General features: G+C 45.0%; 2 protein-coding genes across 2 annotated transcripts in view; one reads left to right on the top strand and one right to left on the bottom strand.

Moving 5' to 3' along the window:
- Positions 1–602: 602 nt before the first annotated feature.
- Positions 603–4,927, bottom strand: TOMM34 (translocase of outer mitochondrial membrane 34). Its single transcript, XM_049817385.1, has 7 exons — positions 4,744–4,927; positions 4,561–4,660; positions 4,186–4,338; positions 3,391–3,551; positions 2,978–3,122; positions 2,200–2,326; positions 603–1,679 (listed from the first exon to the last, which is right to left on the bottom strand). The coding sequence occupies exons 1-7, from the start codon at positions 4,862–4,864 to the stop codon at positions 1,581–1,583; spliced, it is 906 nt and encodes a 301-aa protein (XP_049673342.1). The 5' UTR covers positions 4,865–4,927; the 3' UTR covers positions 603–1,580.
- Positions 4,928–5,027: 100 nt separating this feature from the next.
- Positions 5,028–16,365, top strand: part of STK4 (serine/threonine kinase 4) — a 49,208-nt gene continuing 37,870 nt past the window's right edge. The window contains exons 1-8 of the mRNA XM_049817356.1: positions 5,028–5,186; positions 7,889–7,969; positions 8,821–8,949; positions 11,457–11,571; positions 12,113–12,277; positions 12,689–12,856; positions 13,416–13,553; positions 14,170–14,298. Of these exons, the coding sequence (XP_049673313.1) occupies positions 5,155–5,186; positions 7,889–7,969; positions 8,821–8,949; positions 11,457–11,571; positions 12,113–12,277; positions 12,689–12,856; positions 13,416–13,553; positions 14,170–14,298 (957 nt within the window). The 5' untranslated portion in view covers positions 5,028–5,154. The remainder of the gene's footprint in view (positions 5,187–7,888; positions 7,970–8,820; positions 8,950–11,456; positions 11,572–12,112; positions 12,278–12,688; positions 12,857–13,415; positions 13,554–14,169; positions 14,299–16,365) is intronic.

Genomic DNA, 16,365 nt, shown 5'->3' with positions numbered 1-16,365 from the left:
CCCCTCACTACAGGAAAGACACGGAGGTGCTGGAGCGTGTTCAGAGAAGGGCAAACGAGTTGGTGAGGGGCCTGGAGCACGAGTCTTATGAGGAGCGGCTGAGGGAACTGGGGCTGTTGAGTCTGGAGAAAAGGAGGCTGAGGGGAGACCTTATCGCTCCCTACAACTACCTGAAGGGGGGTTGTAGTGAGGTGGGTGTTGGTCTCTTCTGTCAGGTGGCTGGAGATAGGACGAGAGGAAATGGCCTCAAGTTGAGGCAAGGGAGATTTAGGTTAGATATTAGGAAAAAAATCTTTACTGAGAGGGTAGTCAAACATTGGCATGGACTGCCCAGGGAAGTGGTTGAGTCAGCATCCCTGGAGGTATTCAAAAAGTGAGCGGACAGGGTACTTCAGGGCATGGTTTAGGGAGCATGGTTGATGGTTGGAGTCGATGATCTTGAAGGTCTTTTCCAACCTAAATGATTCTATGATTGTCACTATCTGACAGAGCAAGGCACTGTACTGCAGCACTTGAAGTCCTCTCACAAAAGGGGGGACAGTATGAAGTGGTTAAAGTGTACCAGTTCCCCTACACCATCCATCATGTAAAAAACACAGCTCTAAAGTGAAAATAAACACGGTTTTAATGAGAACTGGTTTTAACAGTTCATAGAGTAACTCCAAGTATCTCTTTACCTACCATTTTATGTCAGTGCTATCAATACCAGATAAGAAGATAAAAAAAATATAAACATGCATTGGAGTGGTAAGCCAGACCTCAGTTGGGATGTTACTGCATATCCTTCTCCCTGTAACACCCCATAGCAACTGCTCCAAAAGGCACAGAGGAGCTAAAGTGGTTCTTAAAAAACAACCCAAAAAACACAAAAAAGCAATTGGAAAATTCCCAAGCACCCAGAATCTGAAAGAAATAGTGCACAGTGTAACAAGGCAGGCTTAACTTGCTGCTGTTTTCTTCAATGTGCAGCATAATTAAAAATAAAAGAAAGCTGCTACTGTAAACATCTGCCCAGCCACACTAAGCAGCAGGAACTCAGCTGAGGGCCAGCAGGCATCAAGTGGGAGAGGGAACAAGCTTGGCCCTGTGCAAGTAACTGTGCCTGTTAGAAGAATGGTGTGTGGTGCTAGGGCAACTGCAGCAGTTCCTGCAGCAACCTTATTTAAGTAATAGCAGCACAAATGCAGCAAAAGTGTCACCTGAATAAGGACAAAACCCCCTGTGTCTGTAGCTCTTCAAAAAGAGAATAGCCACTTCACATGCATCTTAGCCAACATGGAAACAGTCCCTGAGGCCAACAGTTACAGGCAAGTTGACTTCAACCAAGGAAGTTAACCTATATGCCTCTCAGGGAGGGGTATTAAAACTTTGAACGATCTTAGAGTCAGATAATAGTTTGATACAGATTGTGTGTCTTAACATTCATTGTGCTGGCACAGAACCTGTTACATCTCAGCAGCTGTGGAAGATAGTTTTCAATACCGATCCTGCATTAAGATTGGTCCCTGTAACAACATCAGAAGGCAAAAAAAGCGTTCTTCTGCAGTGGAAAACAAAGCTTTCCTTGTTGCTTGGTTACCCTAGGCTCTGTTCAGTTCTTGCAGTAATCTTAGTGCAGCTGTGTTCTTTGGTTCAGTTTTCAACAAGCTCTTGATATCAGCAATACTTGATCTGTAATCCTAGAAGAAAAGTATTTTTTAAATGTTAGTACATTGAAAATGCAGTTTAAGGCTCTTGCTGCAGAATTACTACCCTGCAACACAACTAAGCCCCTGATTTCCTCTCTATACTTGCTTAAGCACTGGCATCGATGTAGCTGTTCTAAAACGCGCTTAAACTAGGGCTGAGAAGACAATTTCATCACTCAAGTGGGTTCTGAGTCCAAGGCCAATGCAGTAAGTCTTCCAGACCTGTCTAGAGAATCTCTCACCAGACATGAAAAGATAAAGCTCAACACAACACATGGCTGCTTCCAGCACCTCCAGAAACGAGACCTGGTCCTGAGAAACTCATGAGATCCAACCAGCAAATAGCAATGTGAAAGAAACCATCCCCCCCAGTCCACACAGGTCTCAGTTATCTGATGGCAGATGTTATCTAGCACAGAAACAAGTTCTAAACGGCATCTCTTGCCCTGATCGTGCATGAACAGGCTTCTAGTCCTAGCCTAAAAATGTTCAAAACTCCTGACTGACTTACCTTCAGCTCTTTAAGTGCTTGAGCACGTCTGTAGAGTGCCTTAACATTTTTAGGATCTAACCTCAGAGCTTCTGTGCAGTCCTGTACCGCTTCCTTGTATTGCTTCAGCGTCAGGTAACAGAGAGCTCTGCAATACGGATACCTGGTTAGAGACCTTTGGCTAAAAGAAGCATCTGCTGCTGCAACATCCATAGCGGATCTCAGCCAAACCCAGTGCAGCACAAAGCTGGACTCCAAAACCAGTCTTTATCCTCATACATTATGTCATCTTAAGCTCAAGTTTGTTTCAGTTAAAAGGAGGGGAAAAAAGGAAACAGTTTTTCAGTCTGAAAAAAAGAGGAGGATTTTTAGAGCAACCTGCTCTAAAGCTAAGAACTTGCACTTCAAGGATGCAGGTTCCTATCTCTACCAGTCCAGAATATGCTCTGCTTGCTGCAATTGCCTTAGAAGTACTTTGAGTCTTTAAGTATAGCAGTCTGCAATTTGTGGTTCATGGGGCAGCAGACACTACTCAAAATAAGAGTCCTGGCAGACAAGCATTAAAGGGAGAAATCCCTTAGCAGCCCTAAGATGAGTGTCTCCAAAGGTTTTTGCAGGACCTGATCAAAGGTCATTATACAAACTACAGGGAAGACTGCACTTGGGGTGAACGTGTGTGGGCGTTTTTGTTTTATTCATTTGTTTGGCAGCAAACTAATTAGACAGCTCTGTCAGAAATACCACGGTGGGTTTTATAAAGGGCCAAGAAGTACTTGGGCAACGAGCTGAGTAGTAGTACCTGTTGGTGTAAGTCGCACATTCCTGGCAGAGCTTTAAACTCTCACTGTACTTCTCAACTGCTTTTTTATGGTTTCCTTTCTTTACAAGTTCATTTCCTTCTTCCTTCAGAGTCTGAGCTCTCTCCGTGCCAGCACCACTCTGGTCTGGGAACAGCGTGAAAGAATACAGAATGCTATAAAACTGACAAGATCAGCGCAGCCTCTCAGAAAGCAAATATCCCCATACCAGAGGCAAGACACAGAGACATCAAAGGATCCACGATCGGCCAAAAAGGCTGTGGCAGAACCAGGCCCAGGTTTTTCCAGGCCTCAGCCCCAGCTGCAGACAAGCCGAGCAGGCGTGGCAGCTGTCTTGTTCATCACCCTTCTGAGCTACAGGGCTCTGTGCCCAACCCAAGGGCATCGCTCTCACCTGGTTCTCCCCTCAGTGCAGTTGCAGGAGGAGGTTTTGCCCTGGGGGCTTCGGCAGAAGGAACGCTCCACCTCGTCTGGGCAGAAATGGGCACTGTGGGGATTGGTGGAAGTTTCTGGCGCCAGTTCACGCCATCCTTCTCCAGCAGGGCTTTAGTCATCCTGAAAGAGATGGCTGGCAGTCACCCCATCTGTTGGCTGTAGTCCCACGCAGTAGCCAGTAGGGTCACTTTTTAACCTGGCTTGTGTATTGAGGACAGCATCTGTCCACTAAACCCTTTACATGCATCTTAATTAAGTTCCTGCTACAGACAGGACATTAGTGAAAGGGCTAAAACTATCATAGGACATGAGGTGGGACTGTCAGTACTTGGGTGAGCAAGAGATGTGCATGATGCTCCTCAGTCTGGCAAACGATAAAGTGAAGCAGACAGCTCCAGAAAGAGAAAAGGACCACTACAGCAGCCTGTAAACCCAGCCAGCATAGGAAGCCTTAAAGGATAAGGCACGGGACCTTGTGGTTTATTATTTCCTTTAAACCAGGCACCGAGCAAAGCAGAAACAGTCCCGGGTCATTCACTCCTAGCCAGCACCCTGAAAGGAGCTAAGGGTGCCAGCAGACCAAGGGAGCGCATGCGAAGCATCACAGGCCTCGCTTGCCTCGTTCGTGTGCTCGGGCCCCAGCCCCCTCCTGCCAGGGTTGCAGAAACACCCCGAGGCTCGCAGCAGCTAACCGAGCCGCTGTATTCCCAAACCTCTCGCTACGACCCGCCGAGAGCGCAGGCCGTCGCCTCACCTGTTGACACCGTCGTGTGCCGCCTGTATGGAGCAGTCCACCTGCAGCGCGGTCTTGTAGTCCACGTAGGCCAGCTGGTACCTCTCCAGGGCCTCGTAGGCGGCGGCCCGCCTGAGGAGGGGCTTGATCCCGAAGGGGACCAGGTCCAGGGCGCTGCGACAGAGCGGACAGAGACGCCCGGGGCGGCGTCAGCCCGGGGCGGGCAGGCGGGCGGCCTCCGGAGGGGGGGTAGGCCTCGGAGGGACGGCGCTGCCGGGGCAGGCCGAGGTCGCCCCGGGGCTGTCACCGTCCCTGCCTCGCCTCCCGCCCCTGACCTAACGGGGGGAAAAGCAAGCGAACGAGCCCTCGGGCCCCGCCGCCCCCGCCGCCGCTCACCCGCTGCAGTCGGCGACGCAGAGGCTGCAGGCGCCTTCCTTGAGGTGGCAGGCGGCGCGGTTGGCGAGCAGCACGCTCCGTTCCTCGGCGGCGGCCTCCCCTGCGCCGGGACACCAGCGGGAGAGGTATTCAGCCGGCGTCCGCCCGTCTCCCGCCACCCCCCCGGCCCGGGACGCGCCGTACCTGCGGCCTCCAGCAGCGCCAGCGCGCGGGTGTAGAGCGCGGCGGCCGGCCCGTACTGCCCGCGGCGGAACTCCTCGTTGCCGGCCTGGCGCAGGGCGATGGCGCTGCGCGCCGCCGCCATCGCGCCGCCGCTCCCGCCGGGGCCGGGGGAAGCCGGGCCCCGGCCAGACCACGCCCCTCTGGGTGGGGCGGGGCCTGCCCAGACCACGCCCCTCTGCTCCGGCGGGGGGGGGGCAGCTTGCCAGGCCACGCCCCTCTCTCGGCCGGGGCGGGGGTGGGCGCTCCCCGCTGGTTTCCGGCGGCGGGCGGAAGCGGTGGCGCGGTGCGGCGGGCTGCCATGGAGGAGTGAGGGAGAGACTGACCGGCCGACGGACGGACGGACTGACCGACCGACCCCCGCCCCGTAGCGTCATGGAGACGGTGCAGCTGCGGAACCCGCGCCGGTGAGCGGAGCGGGGGTGCTGGTGCTGCGGGCCGGCCGGCCCGTGTGGGCCTTCCTGGCGGCGGCGCGTCCCGGGCCTGAAGGGTGTGGGCGCGGGGCCTGGGCCGGCGGGAGCGGGGCAGCCGGCCGCGCTGAGCTCCTGCCCCTCCGCCTCTGCGGGCCCTGTCTGGCAGGCAGCGGCTTGCAGGAGTGCCGCGGCCGCGGGGCCGGTGGCGTTAGTCGCTTCGCACCGGGACGAAGCGGGCAGCGCCGGTAGGACCGTGCTGTGACAGCACCGAGCGCAGGTGGTGGGAAAATGGGTTAAACTGAAATACCGGAGCCTGCGGAGAAGGCGGCGGCGGCTGCGGAAGCTCACCCCGGTTGACGGGGCTGTACCGAGGGGTGTGCTGACCCATGCCGGTGTACTGACAGAGCCCCACGGTAACGTACCCTTCCCTCTCTTCGGGTGAGTTCCGCGCAGATTGGTTAGCCTGCCGGCGCCCTGCCCGGCCCTGGCCCGGAGCCTGCCTTCCCGCTGCCCCGCGGTGGGCCCCGGCACCCCGGCGAGGTGGGAGCCCGCTTCACGGAGGAGTTTCGGGGCGGCCTGCGAACGAAGCCGTGAGCCGGCTATCGCTGAACGGCAGGCCGCGGCGGAGTAGGTCTGCGTAGGGGGTAGTTTGGAGATCGGCGGCAGTTCGAACGAAGTGCCGGTCTGTCAGAATGCTATCAGTGCTTTGCAGCTGGGTCCCAGGGCACGCTTTCGGCAGCGAACAAAGGAAGCTGCTGGCTCTGGTCTTCAGTGACATAGTCTTTTTTTGTTAAACAAAACAGTGATGTGTCTTCTGCTTAAAAAAAAAAAGAAGTCTGTTTTTATTCTGTAATTGCTTATGTCCGTGTTTAACTGGAAGTTGATTCAGATTAGATCTGAATAACAACTTAGCCGAGCTTGGTTTTGTGTTGCTGTTATATCTGTGTTGTATAAACGTACAGTAAAAAGGCGGAGTGTGTCTTTGACAGCAGCAAGTGCGCTGGACGAACTGGACAGTGTGAAGTAATTGCACTTCTGGACTATAGCAGAAACGAGGTAGTTTGATGCAAGCGCAGTAGTTGCCTGGTTATTGTGTTTGGGGGTGTGAAAAGCCTTTAAATGGCATTTAGGCCTTATCTTAACTTCAGCAGGAAGGATCTGCCTCCTGCATTGCTGCTTTTGGGGCTTCTTGGAAATGGTGGCTTGTGTGGTCGCTGATAGTTTGGGGGTTTTTTCCCCCTTTTCTCCTCCTTCCACGCCTTCCTCCCTCCACATTTTCACAAGGACAAGTAACATACTGTTGGTTAACGCTTATCTTTGCAGGGAAGCTAGTGACTACTTTCAGTATTTCACCACTTCCTGAGTCTGCTTCTTTATAATGTTTCCTTTGCTTCAGGAAGCCATTGTATGTACTCCATGCGTGAGCTGCTCCTCATGTATGGCTTTTGTACGTAAACATAATAGCCAGGAACCAATGAATGGTTTCTTGCTCTTTCTGAAGAACCTGGGGAAAAAAATTACATATTTAGTATAAAAATTAGCATGCCTGTGGCTGGAGTCATGGTCTTTGACAGCAGCAGTAAGAGCTTTCAGTAGTAATTGGCAGTTGCAGGTGACCATGCATGTTTCATTTCAAACACTGCTTGCTGTGAGACCAGTAAGTTCTGAAAACTCTGAGACTAGTTTCTCTATTTCAAAAACGCATATGAGCTAGTTTGGGAAGTTTGGAGGATTTTTTTGTTTGGGTGTTTTAGTGTTGTTTTTTGTTGTTGTTTCAGGTTTTTTTAGTTCATGTGAAAATGAAAGAGCACTTGTTTGTGAGCTATTGGATACTGTTTGTTAAACAGTAAAATACTTTGTTTTCAATACTTTTTTTTTTTTTTAATGTAGTACTCAGCTGTTTCATGAGGTTTCTTGGTGAACAGCTCTCCGGTGTGGTACAGGTGGACTGAAACAAATGTGGTTGGTCTTCTTGTTGCTTTGTGTATGGAATCTCCCTAAAAGTTGTACTGGGGTGAGGGCGCCTAACTGCAGGAACACAGTATGTAGCATGTTTTTTTTCCACTAGGAAGTATTTCAGCTGACTCTTATTAGCAGTGTATTTAAGAGGGATGGACCAAGCAGCATTAAGATCCTGAGTCACATACCAGTTTCTTTTTTCCTTCTGATAGGATATTCCTAGTATATGTCCAGGCCCACAGAGTCAAGATCTGAACTTCCGATGTTAAAAATGTACAAGTGAGATCAATATTGCCTCCTTCCTCCCAACAAATGTATTCCACATATACTTAAAGGCATAAGGGAAGATGATGTTACATTTTGCAAGGCCTTAGTACATATCCTTCCATACAAGATATTGAACTTTAGTAGGTATGTTCAATAGCTGCAAGACTCTGCAGTGCTGTGTTGGGATTTGACCACCAGCATACAGATCCTGAGATGTGTTTCCACCAAGAGCAGCGGTAGATTTGTATGCTTGATCAAATTCTGTTCTCTGTAATTCCCACTCCTCTTTTGCTATTAGATGCTAATAGTATTCAGTCATGTGGTCAGGTGAAATAAACTTACTTCATAATAAATTTACTTCATGCTAAGCCTTGCGTACCTTTAAGCAGTGCTATTTATTCTTCTGTTTCAACACAGCCCAAACTGCCATAAAATTAAATGTAATGATTTGTCTATTCTTACATATACAGGCAGCTGAAGAAGTTAGATGAAGACAGTTTAACCAAGCAACCTGAAGAAGTATTTGATGTATTGGAGAAGCTTGGAGAAGGGTATGTGTTCTATTACAATGTGCCCAATGTATGTTTCTCTAAGAACAAATCTGTGTAATAGGTATGTGTTCAGTAGTCTCTTTTTTCACTTTTGTCATGATCCCGTTACTGCAAAGGTATGTACCAACATAGTGACAGTGTTTGGCTAGTAACAGAATAAAGAATTTGTTTCCCAAGGGTAGGATATCTTAATCCAAACAGCTTATGGCTCAGTAGTAGGGAGTTAAAACATTGTTGAAAAATGCCAGTCTGGACTTGATAGGGCTCTGTGGGAACTCAGAGGTTTTGTAGTTCATCCCTGGTACCTCTTGCAGAAGGTCCGTGTGGTGGAAATGAACTGTTGTATTGTGCCACTTGGTAAGGCAGAGCAGCATGGGAACACTCGGTGAGTGACATGTTTGCCTTAGGCAGTTCATTTGAAAAAACTGATACGTAAATCTGCGTGGCTGGTATAAGTAAAGAAGCTGGAAATAAGACAGATAATATCTGACAAGAACAAGCAAACCTCTGTGACCAGAGCTGTAGTTCTTACTGATGCTCAGCTGGTACTGTATGTTGGAAAAAGAGAGAATTGTATTTGCTGGATTTGTGTAAAAGGCCATTGCAAAGCTACGGGCAGTGTAATGGTGGTTGGCTCTTTTCTGACCATCTCAGTGAGCTGTGACTTATTTGTGGTATTATAGTGTTTAGAAGCTAGTGGACTGATCATTTACATTAAAATACAAAATATTTTTAGCAGAAGGATAGTTAATTTTTTACCTGATGGCTGCACTTGCAAAAAGCAAAACAATAACATTTGCATTTTAAAAATGTTATTGTATTAATTGTTTGTTTAATATCTTGTTTCATAGTTCCTATGGCAGTGTCTTCAAAGCCATTCATAAAGAAACGGGTCAAGTTGTTGCAATTAAACAAGTTCCTGTGGAATCTGACTTGCAGGAGATTATAAAGGAAATATCCATAATGCAGCAATGTGACAGGTAAATGTATACTGCAAAACCTGTTATTGGTATGCAAAGAAAAGTATTGCCTATGATCTGGCATTTAATCAAATAAAAGCCGTGATGTTGCCTTAAATGTTTTTTAAAAGGCCGGACTTGTACGATCAAGTTACCTCGTATCAACTGAGTCATGTTAACTGACCATTTGGGTAGTGTTAATCCAAGCAAAGGTAAGACAACAAAAATTTAGCTTGCAACAAGAGAGCATTAAGCTAAGTTGAATAACCTTGCACTTGCTGCCAGCAAAGAGCCAAGCGTGTGAGCAGTTACTGCTGATCTCCCCATGCGCCATCACTTGTTGAACAGTGGTAACTTGATTGTGTGCTAGAACAGCAGTTCCCATGCCCAAAGGGTTAATGAATTCTAAACAAGTTTTGGTATGGACATAGATAACTGTTAGAAGAGGGTTTTTCATTTGTTTGTTTTTAAGGGGCACGTGGATGAGAGCCACTACTGCATGACTGCTCTTGCATGTGCATAATCTACATGCTGTCATCTGCTTGGGTGGCACAATTGTCCTTCCCAGCCATTTTCTGCCTGTGCAGGTTCTAGTGCAGTACAAGCTGTCTGCTGATCTGAGCATCCCCAGAATAACTTGCTGGCAGCTCTGCAGGCTGATGGTTGGCTCTCTGGGTTGTCTTTGCATGTTTCTTATGGGAAAAGGTGTTGTACTAACTTAGCTAATGAAGAGCTCATGGGTGCAGAAGATCTCCTCTCAAAGTGTGTCCTACGCTGAAAGTTTAAAATACACAAATTTCTTCTGGTATTATGAATCTAGCCTTAAGAAACAGTATCTTGATGGACTTCAGGCTTGGAAAACCATATAAAATAAATTACATTAGCAATATAAAATTATGGTCCCAGTCATTTACTCTATTGCATTTCACTCGCACCGTCTTTAAATGGGGGTGACTGGTGGCAGACAACAAAATGTAACTTTAAAATAATTTGTTTGTGAAAAATCTTACTGTGTAAGTTGGAAAGCATTACTAGGTGTTTCTTTCTTAAATTTATGTCGTGGTTTAACTCTAGCCAGCAACTAAGTACCACACAGCCACTCACTCACTTCCCCCCCACCCAGTGGGATGGGGGAAGAGAACTGAAAGGAAGAAGGTAAAACTCATGGGTTGAGATAAGAACAGTTTAGTAGAACAGAAAGGAAGAAACTAATAATGATAATAGTAACAATAATAAAATGACAATAATAATAATAAAAAAATTGGAATATACAAAACAAGTGATACACAATGCAGTTGCTCACCACTCGCTGACCAATGCCCAGTTAGTTCCCGAGCAGTGATTCCCCTCCAGTTTATATACTGGGCATGATGTCACGTGGTGTGGAATATCCTGTTGGCCAGTTTGGGTCAGCTGTCCTGGCTGTGTCCTCTCCCAACTTCTTGTGCTCCTCTAGCCTTCTTGCTGGCTAAGCATGAGAAACTGAAAAATCCTTGACTTGGTAGAAACACTACTTAGCAACAACTGAAACCATCAGTGTGTTATCAGCATTCTTGTCATACTGAATCCAAAACATAAAACATAAAACTATACCAGCTACCAAAAAGAAAATTAACTCTATCCCAGCCAAAACCAGGACAATTAAATACTAACTTTGTAAGGCCTAAAATGAGACCTTACAGTTATGAACAGCAGAGGGAGTGAATCACTGGAGCATCACATTTTCTGTGTGAGCATTAAGGGAGACTATGCAGTGTGACTGACTTGCTAGTTCTACAGTTTTTCATTAGAAAATGTTCAGCAGAGAACAGATTAAGTGCACTTTTGTTCCTTAGCTCCGTTCCCATAAAATCAGAAACAATCTTTCTGTTAGTTTTCTGCTTTATCTTTTCCAGAGGACAGATGGTTATTCTGACCAATATACTTTACTAGGTTGTTTGCTTTTTGGGCAGCCAGAGAGCTGACTGTGAGAGACAGTCTTAGGTTGTACTGGATTCCTAAAATACATCCTGGACTAAATTGTAGAAACAAGCAGGTGCATGTAGTAGTCAGGGAACATTCCTCTTAACATTATAGCTATTTTCCAGCAAACTTTGGACCTTATTTAATGTTTCCATTTGGTTGCAAATGCTCTGCAGCAGCTTTACCAGGGACTGCCATGGTTTGTTTCTCATTCCCTTGTCCTGCCTTCTTGCTTGCCACAGCACTGACCTTGTTGTAATCTGGTTCAGGGAGCTAAACCGGATTGAAGGCTAATCGCTCTTTATATCTATAGGATTTATTTTCAGACAGTTTAGCTCCCTGAACTGACTTACTGGCAGGTCAGATGAGCACTGCTGTGGGGAAGAGGCTTGGCAGGACTGCAGTAGCCCTGTGTGAGTTCAGACTGTTTTGGATCAGGGTTTCAGTGGTACTTCAACTCTGAATTTCTAAAACTTAGGGACTCTGTGGTGCATTTTGCATATTCAGTTATGTTGGTTACTGTTATTTGACCCTTTGTTTTATTATCCTTTTTTCACATTTCATAGTCCTCATGTGGTGAAATATTATGGCAGCTATTTTAAGAACACAGACCTGTGGATAGTCATGGAATACTGCGGCGCTGGATCTGTGTCTGATATTATTCGATTACGAAATAAAACTGTACGTCCTTTCTCCTTTGAATGTATGAATGGGAAATATGGGTGTCCAGCAGCTCAAGGAAGCTGAGTAGTGGGGGCATAATTCTCACGGTGTTCAGTGCCTGACACAACTGTTGGCCATAACTTGAGATGCAAGTCCTTTGTTCCTCTGAAAATGAGAAAACTGATTACATTGTCCAGATAACCAAAACTTGATCAATGTAATCGGTGGAGCAGATTTTGGTTAGTTGGCTCTCCTGAAAACCTGGACTGATTCTGAATAACAGACTCTACTTTGTCTTTCTTTGGTTATTGCAGGATAAGAATTACTAGCTGAGAAAGGGTTTTGTTACATGAAATAGGGTACGTGTGTATATGTATGCTAGTTGTAATCTAATTCTACTACATAATGCTGTAAGTTGCTAACTAATTTCTCATTAGTATGGCAACCTTTAGTGAAGGGAATTAAATGGCAATTAGAAAATCTAAGGAAAACAGACTGAAACGCAATAGTGTTACATCTCAGCAACTGCTAGGTTGGCAGTAACTCTTCTTTTCTTTAGCTCACAGAAGAGGAAATTGCTACAATAGTGCAATCAACACTGAAAGGACTAGAGTACCTGCATTTCATGAGGAAAATACATAGGGACATCAAAGCTGGAAATATATTGCTAAATACAGAGGGACATGCTAAACTTGCAGATTTTGGAGTGGCAGGACAACTTACAGTAAGTAAAACCAAGATGGTTGCATACACACTTCACTTTATCTTTTAAACCTGCATGCGAGTGTGATGTGCTTGTGCAGACTTTGAAAAATTGCTCTAAACTGGTTTTTAGCACTTTACATCAACATAATGAGATACTAAAACAGCAACGCATTAGAGCAGAGCTTCCTCTTTGGAAGCCACTATACCTAAGTAATGGTTTGCAATAGCATTTACTGTTTTATTCAGGATATTTGTAACTTCTGTAGGCCCATTTCAATTCGTCTTTGCAGTCCTCCCTATCCCAGTCTTGCTGAATCTAATAATGCGTGTGTGTGCAAGTGGAAGATAATTAGGATGATAATTCCTTAATGAATGTTTGTGGCTAACACAGTTGCCATTGTCTGGATCTTTATCCTGCTCCTCTTCTCAGGACACCATGGCAAAGCGGAACACTGTTATAGGGACCCCATTTTGGATGGCTCCAGAAGTGATTCAAGAAATTGGGTATAATTGTGTTGCAGACATCTGGTCTCTGGGAATCACTGCAATAGAAATGGCTGAAGGCAAACCACCATATGCAGATATTCATCCTATGAGGGTAAGGACTATGGCCTTTTAAAACGTATTGCTGTATGTAAAGGTCTTGCTACTGTAGCTGGTTGAATAATATAGCAACATGCCATCTTGCTTTTAATTTAGAGTAAATGATTTGTTTTCTGTCAGTTCTTTGTACTGTTGATTAAATGAAAAACAAGTCTTTGAGAAGGAGAATCTGCAAGGGAAGGAAAATCATGATCATCTTCTGTTAAGACATAGCTGAAGCTCCCTGTGTTGGGTGTGACGAAACATATTTTCAGCTGTATTATCCAAAGTGATTTTTTAAAATTTTTTTTTATGCAAGCACAAATTTTTAAGTCTTAAAAATGGCAGATTCACACCTTTTGGGGCACATAATGCCTCAGACAGAAGTGTAAGCACCTGGTGAGAAAAGTCTGATTTCTTGCTACTTGATCACTCTGAGCAAATTTGTGTATAATATTGGCACAAAAGAAGCAGCAAACTTGAAATGTCTGTTGTTCTTTAGTACCGGTGTTATGTTGTATTGTTGGAAAGCTTTAAACTTTGTTTGGAAATCTGGAATATTCTTCTGTTTTCAGGCAATTTTCATGATTCCTACCAATCCGCCTCCAACATTCCGGAAACCAGAGCTCTGGTCAGACAATTTTACGGACTTTGTAAAACAGTGTCTTGTTAAGAGCCCGGAGCAGCGTGCCACTGCAACACAGCTTCTTCAGGTCTGCCTTTTCTTAGAAGAATGTAAGCTCTAGAGAAGGCTTGCTAGGGTAGGCAGTGCTGTGTGTCTGTTGAGATGTTGGTTTAATTTCTTGCTGCTCCTGCTCACTACAAATTTTACTTCTTAATACCTCACTTAAAAAATCTTACACTCAACTTCAACTTTTCAGTTCTTCTCTAAAAACCAGTCTAACTTCAACTTCTTATCTTTGTCATTCCTGGGTTGTTTTCTCGTTTGTTTGGCTTTTGGAGTTGTTGGGGGTTTTTTACTTTAAAGTTCTCACCAGCACTGCCAAGAAACTGCCTCTTGAAACACTAAAAAGGGGAGGCTAAATGAAAGTGATTGCTCTGAATGGTCTAGGCATGGTGATGATCTGTGTAATCGGTTGTGGGAGGGGAATGAGCCCAAGGTCTCACACCAGTAGTGCCTTTGGAGCATGATGTTGTTTGGAGGGTGGGAGGTCTCCCTCCTGTGCCAGACAGAAGTATTGGATTTTTATTTTAGTAATGTATTGAGTTAAACCTTAATTTTGATTGGCGGTAGGCCATAGTAACAGTGTTTTACTGTTGTATCTTGGTTCGGATGTAGTGCTTATTTGTTTTTAAAATACTTCTCAGCATCCATTTGTTAAAAGTGCCAAAGGAGTGTCAATTCTGAGAGACTTGATTAATGAAGCAATGGATATCAAGCTGAAACGTCAAGAGGCGCAACAGCGTGAACTAGATCAGGATGATGAAGAAAATTCAGTGAGTATTTAATAGCAACAAAGTCCAAACTCTTGCTCCTTTCATAAGGCTTAGCTGCTTTGGTTTTTGTTTTTGCAATATTTTGTCCAATTGCCTGTGGATTTGACTTAGTTCTCGAGTTTTCTACTTTATGACTGCTTAATCCGATGCTTGGTCCCTGCTCAATCTTTTTATTTCAGTGCGATAGCCAGCATGTATGGCTTACTGTTTAGCTTATAGTGTAGCTTGAGACCTGTGATTGAATAGGTCTACAAAGTAGTGTATGCAAAAGACTTGATACGTTTTCCCAGTTGGATTATATTATTTATGCAGTAATGAGACTTTTTCATTGTAGATTCAGATCTTAGACTGCTCTCCTAGTATGAAATAATAATATCATCTGTGATGCACTATGATATAAGTATGTTGTGTTGTTTTACTATTGTTGTGCTTTAGAACCCCCCTTATAGAAACTTTCTACTACACAAGAACAACCGACAGAAACCTGAGGTGAGGGCATGACAAGCGTTCAGGGGATTGCTGTGAATTTAGGTTCGGGCTCCTTGTTTTAGTGGTTACAGCATGTGAATATGGAAAGCATGTTGAAAGCTGTTCTTTGAGCCTCTGCCTGCTTCAACCTGAATAAATGAAATGGGCAACAAAAGGCATTGTATGCCAGTCCTTTTCAGAGGTTAGACTTGAATAGCATGGTCCACACTATCTGTGCAGAAGCCATTGTTCATCTAGTTTTCCAGTTTAGGACCACCTATTTATTCAGTGTGGAAGTAGCTTTATTGGTTGTGGTGCCATGATGTTGACTCTTAAGAGTATTGTCCCTACCCTCTCCATTTCTGACTGATCTGGAGTCACATTGGTGAGAGATGGTGTCTATGTAGTGGAGCTAAATGGTCTCCGTCGCTGTGTGTGTTTTCCCCAAAGCTTCTCTACTCTATGTCTGCCAGCAGAAAAGGATTCCCAAGCACTTCCCAAGTGCTGTGGAAATTTCTGCTGTAGTCTTTTGTTAAATGATGTGTAGCTAACAAATTTATTACTTCCTCTCACCCACTCATCTCCACATAAAATTAATTTTCCTCCATTAACGTCTTGTGTAGTGTTCTCCTCCTCTTGCTATTGGTTTTGAGGTTGGGAAGTAAATTATATAGACACCCTTGACAGAACAGATAAAATGTATGGAACACCAGAACGTGGAGTGGTGGTGTTCTTTCCTTCAGTGACATTGAGATGGAGTATTACAGCTTGATGTGCGAAACCTGTGTTTTGCCTCTTACTAATGCAGATCAGTAAGCCCATGGTCACACGTAAAGAACTGCAGACTTTGTCCTTATAACAAAACATGAGCATCTCATCCAAGGTGAGATGCCTTGAAACTCTGCTGTAAACCTAGGAAGTGACTTCTGTTCTTGCAGTTTGAATAGCTGGTCCACATTTCCAAGAAACTAAATAGATTGTGGAAATTTTGACCTTGTTCTTCATGAAATCCTGGTCACAATATATACTTGGTGAAGCACATGCCACCTAATGAAACTACTGCCTCTGGATATTATAATTACCTGCCAGGAAGGTGTCCTATCAGAATTTGTTTCAGGAGCTTGTGTTTTCCTGCAGAGTTAGTCTCATGAGCCTTGACAACAATAATTCAAAGTTTTATAATATTAGTACCTGTTAACAAATGGAAAGATAAGAAATAATTTTAATCTGAAAAAAATGACTAGACTTTGATAATTTATTTCAATCCCTATTTTAAGGATTTGCAAATTCAGTTCATTTTTCTTCAGTGCTTCTGAAGTTTGTAGCAAGTAAAACTACCTAAATGTTTATGACAGATTCCTAAAAAACAGGGTGATCATTTTTCTTCAGTGCCACATGCACTCCAGACTTAGACCTGTTGCTGTCTAATAACTAATGACTCCTCAGTGAACTGTACCACTTGAGATAGGGGGTTTAGATCAGTGGTTAAAACTGCCAACATGAATAGAAACATTAATGACTGGATGAGTATTGTAATCTACTCTTACAGACAGTTCACCAGGTCAGAAATGAGATGCAACTTGCATTGAGAAGCTTCTG

Source organism: Accipiter gentilis, chromosome 14 (assembly GCF_929443795.1).
Source record: "Accipiter gentilis chromosome 14, bAccGen1.1, whole genome shotgun sequence".
NCBI lineage: Eukaryota > Metazoa > Chordata > Aves > Accipitriformes > Accipitridae > Astur > Astur gentilis.
The sequence above is the reverse complement of the archived record's forward strand: the minus strand, read 5'-3'. Positions and strand labels throughout refer to the sequence as shown.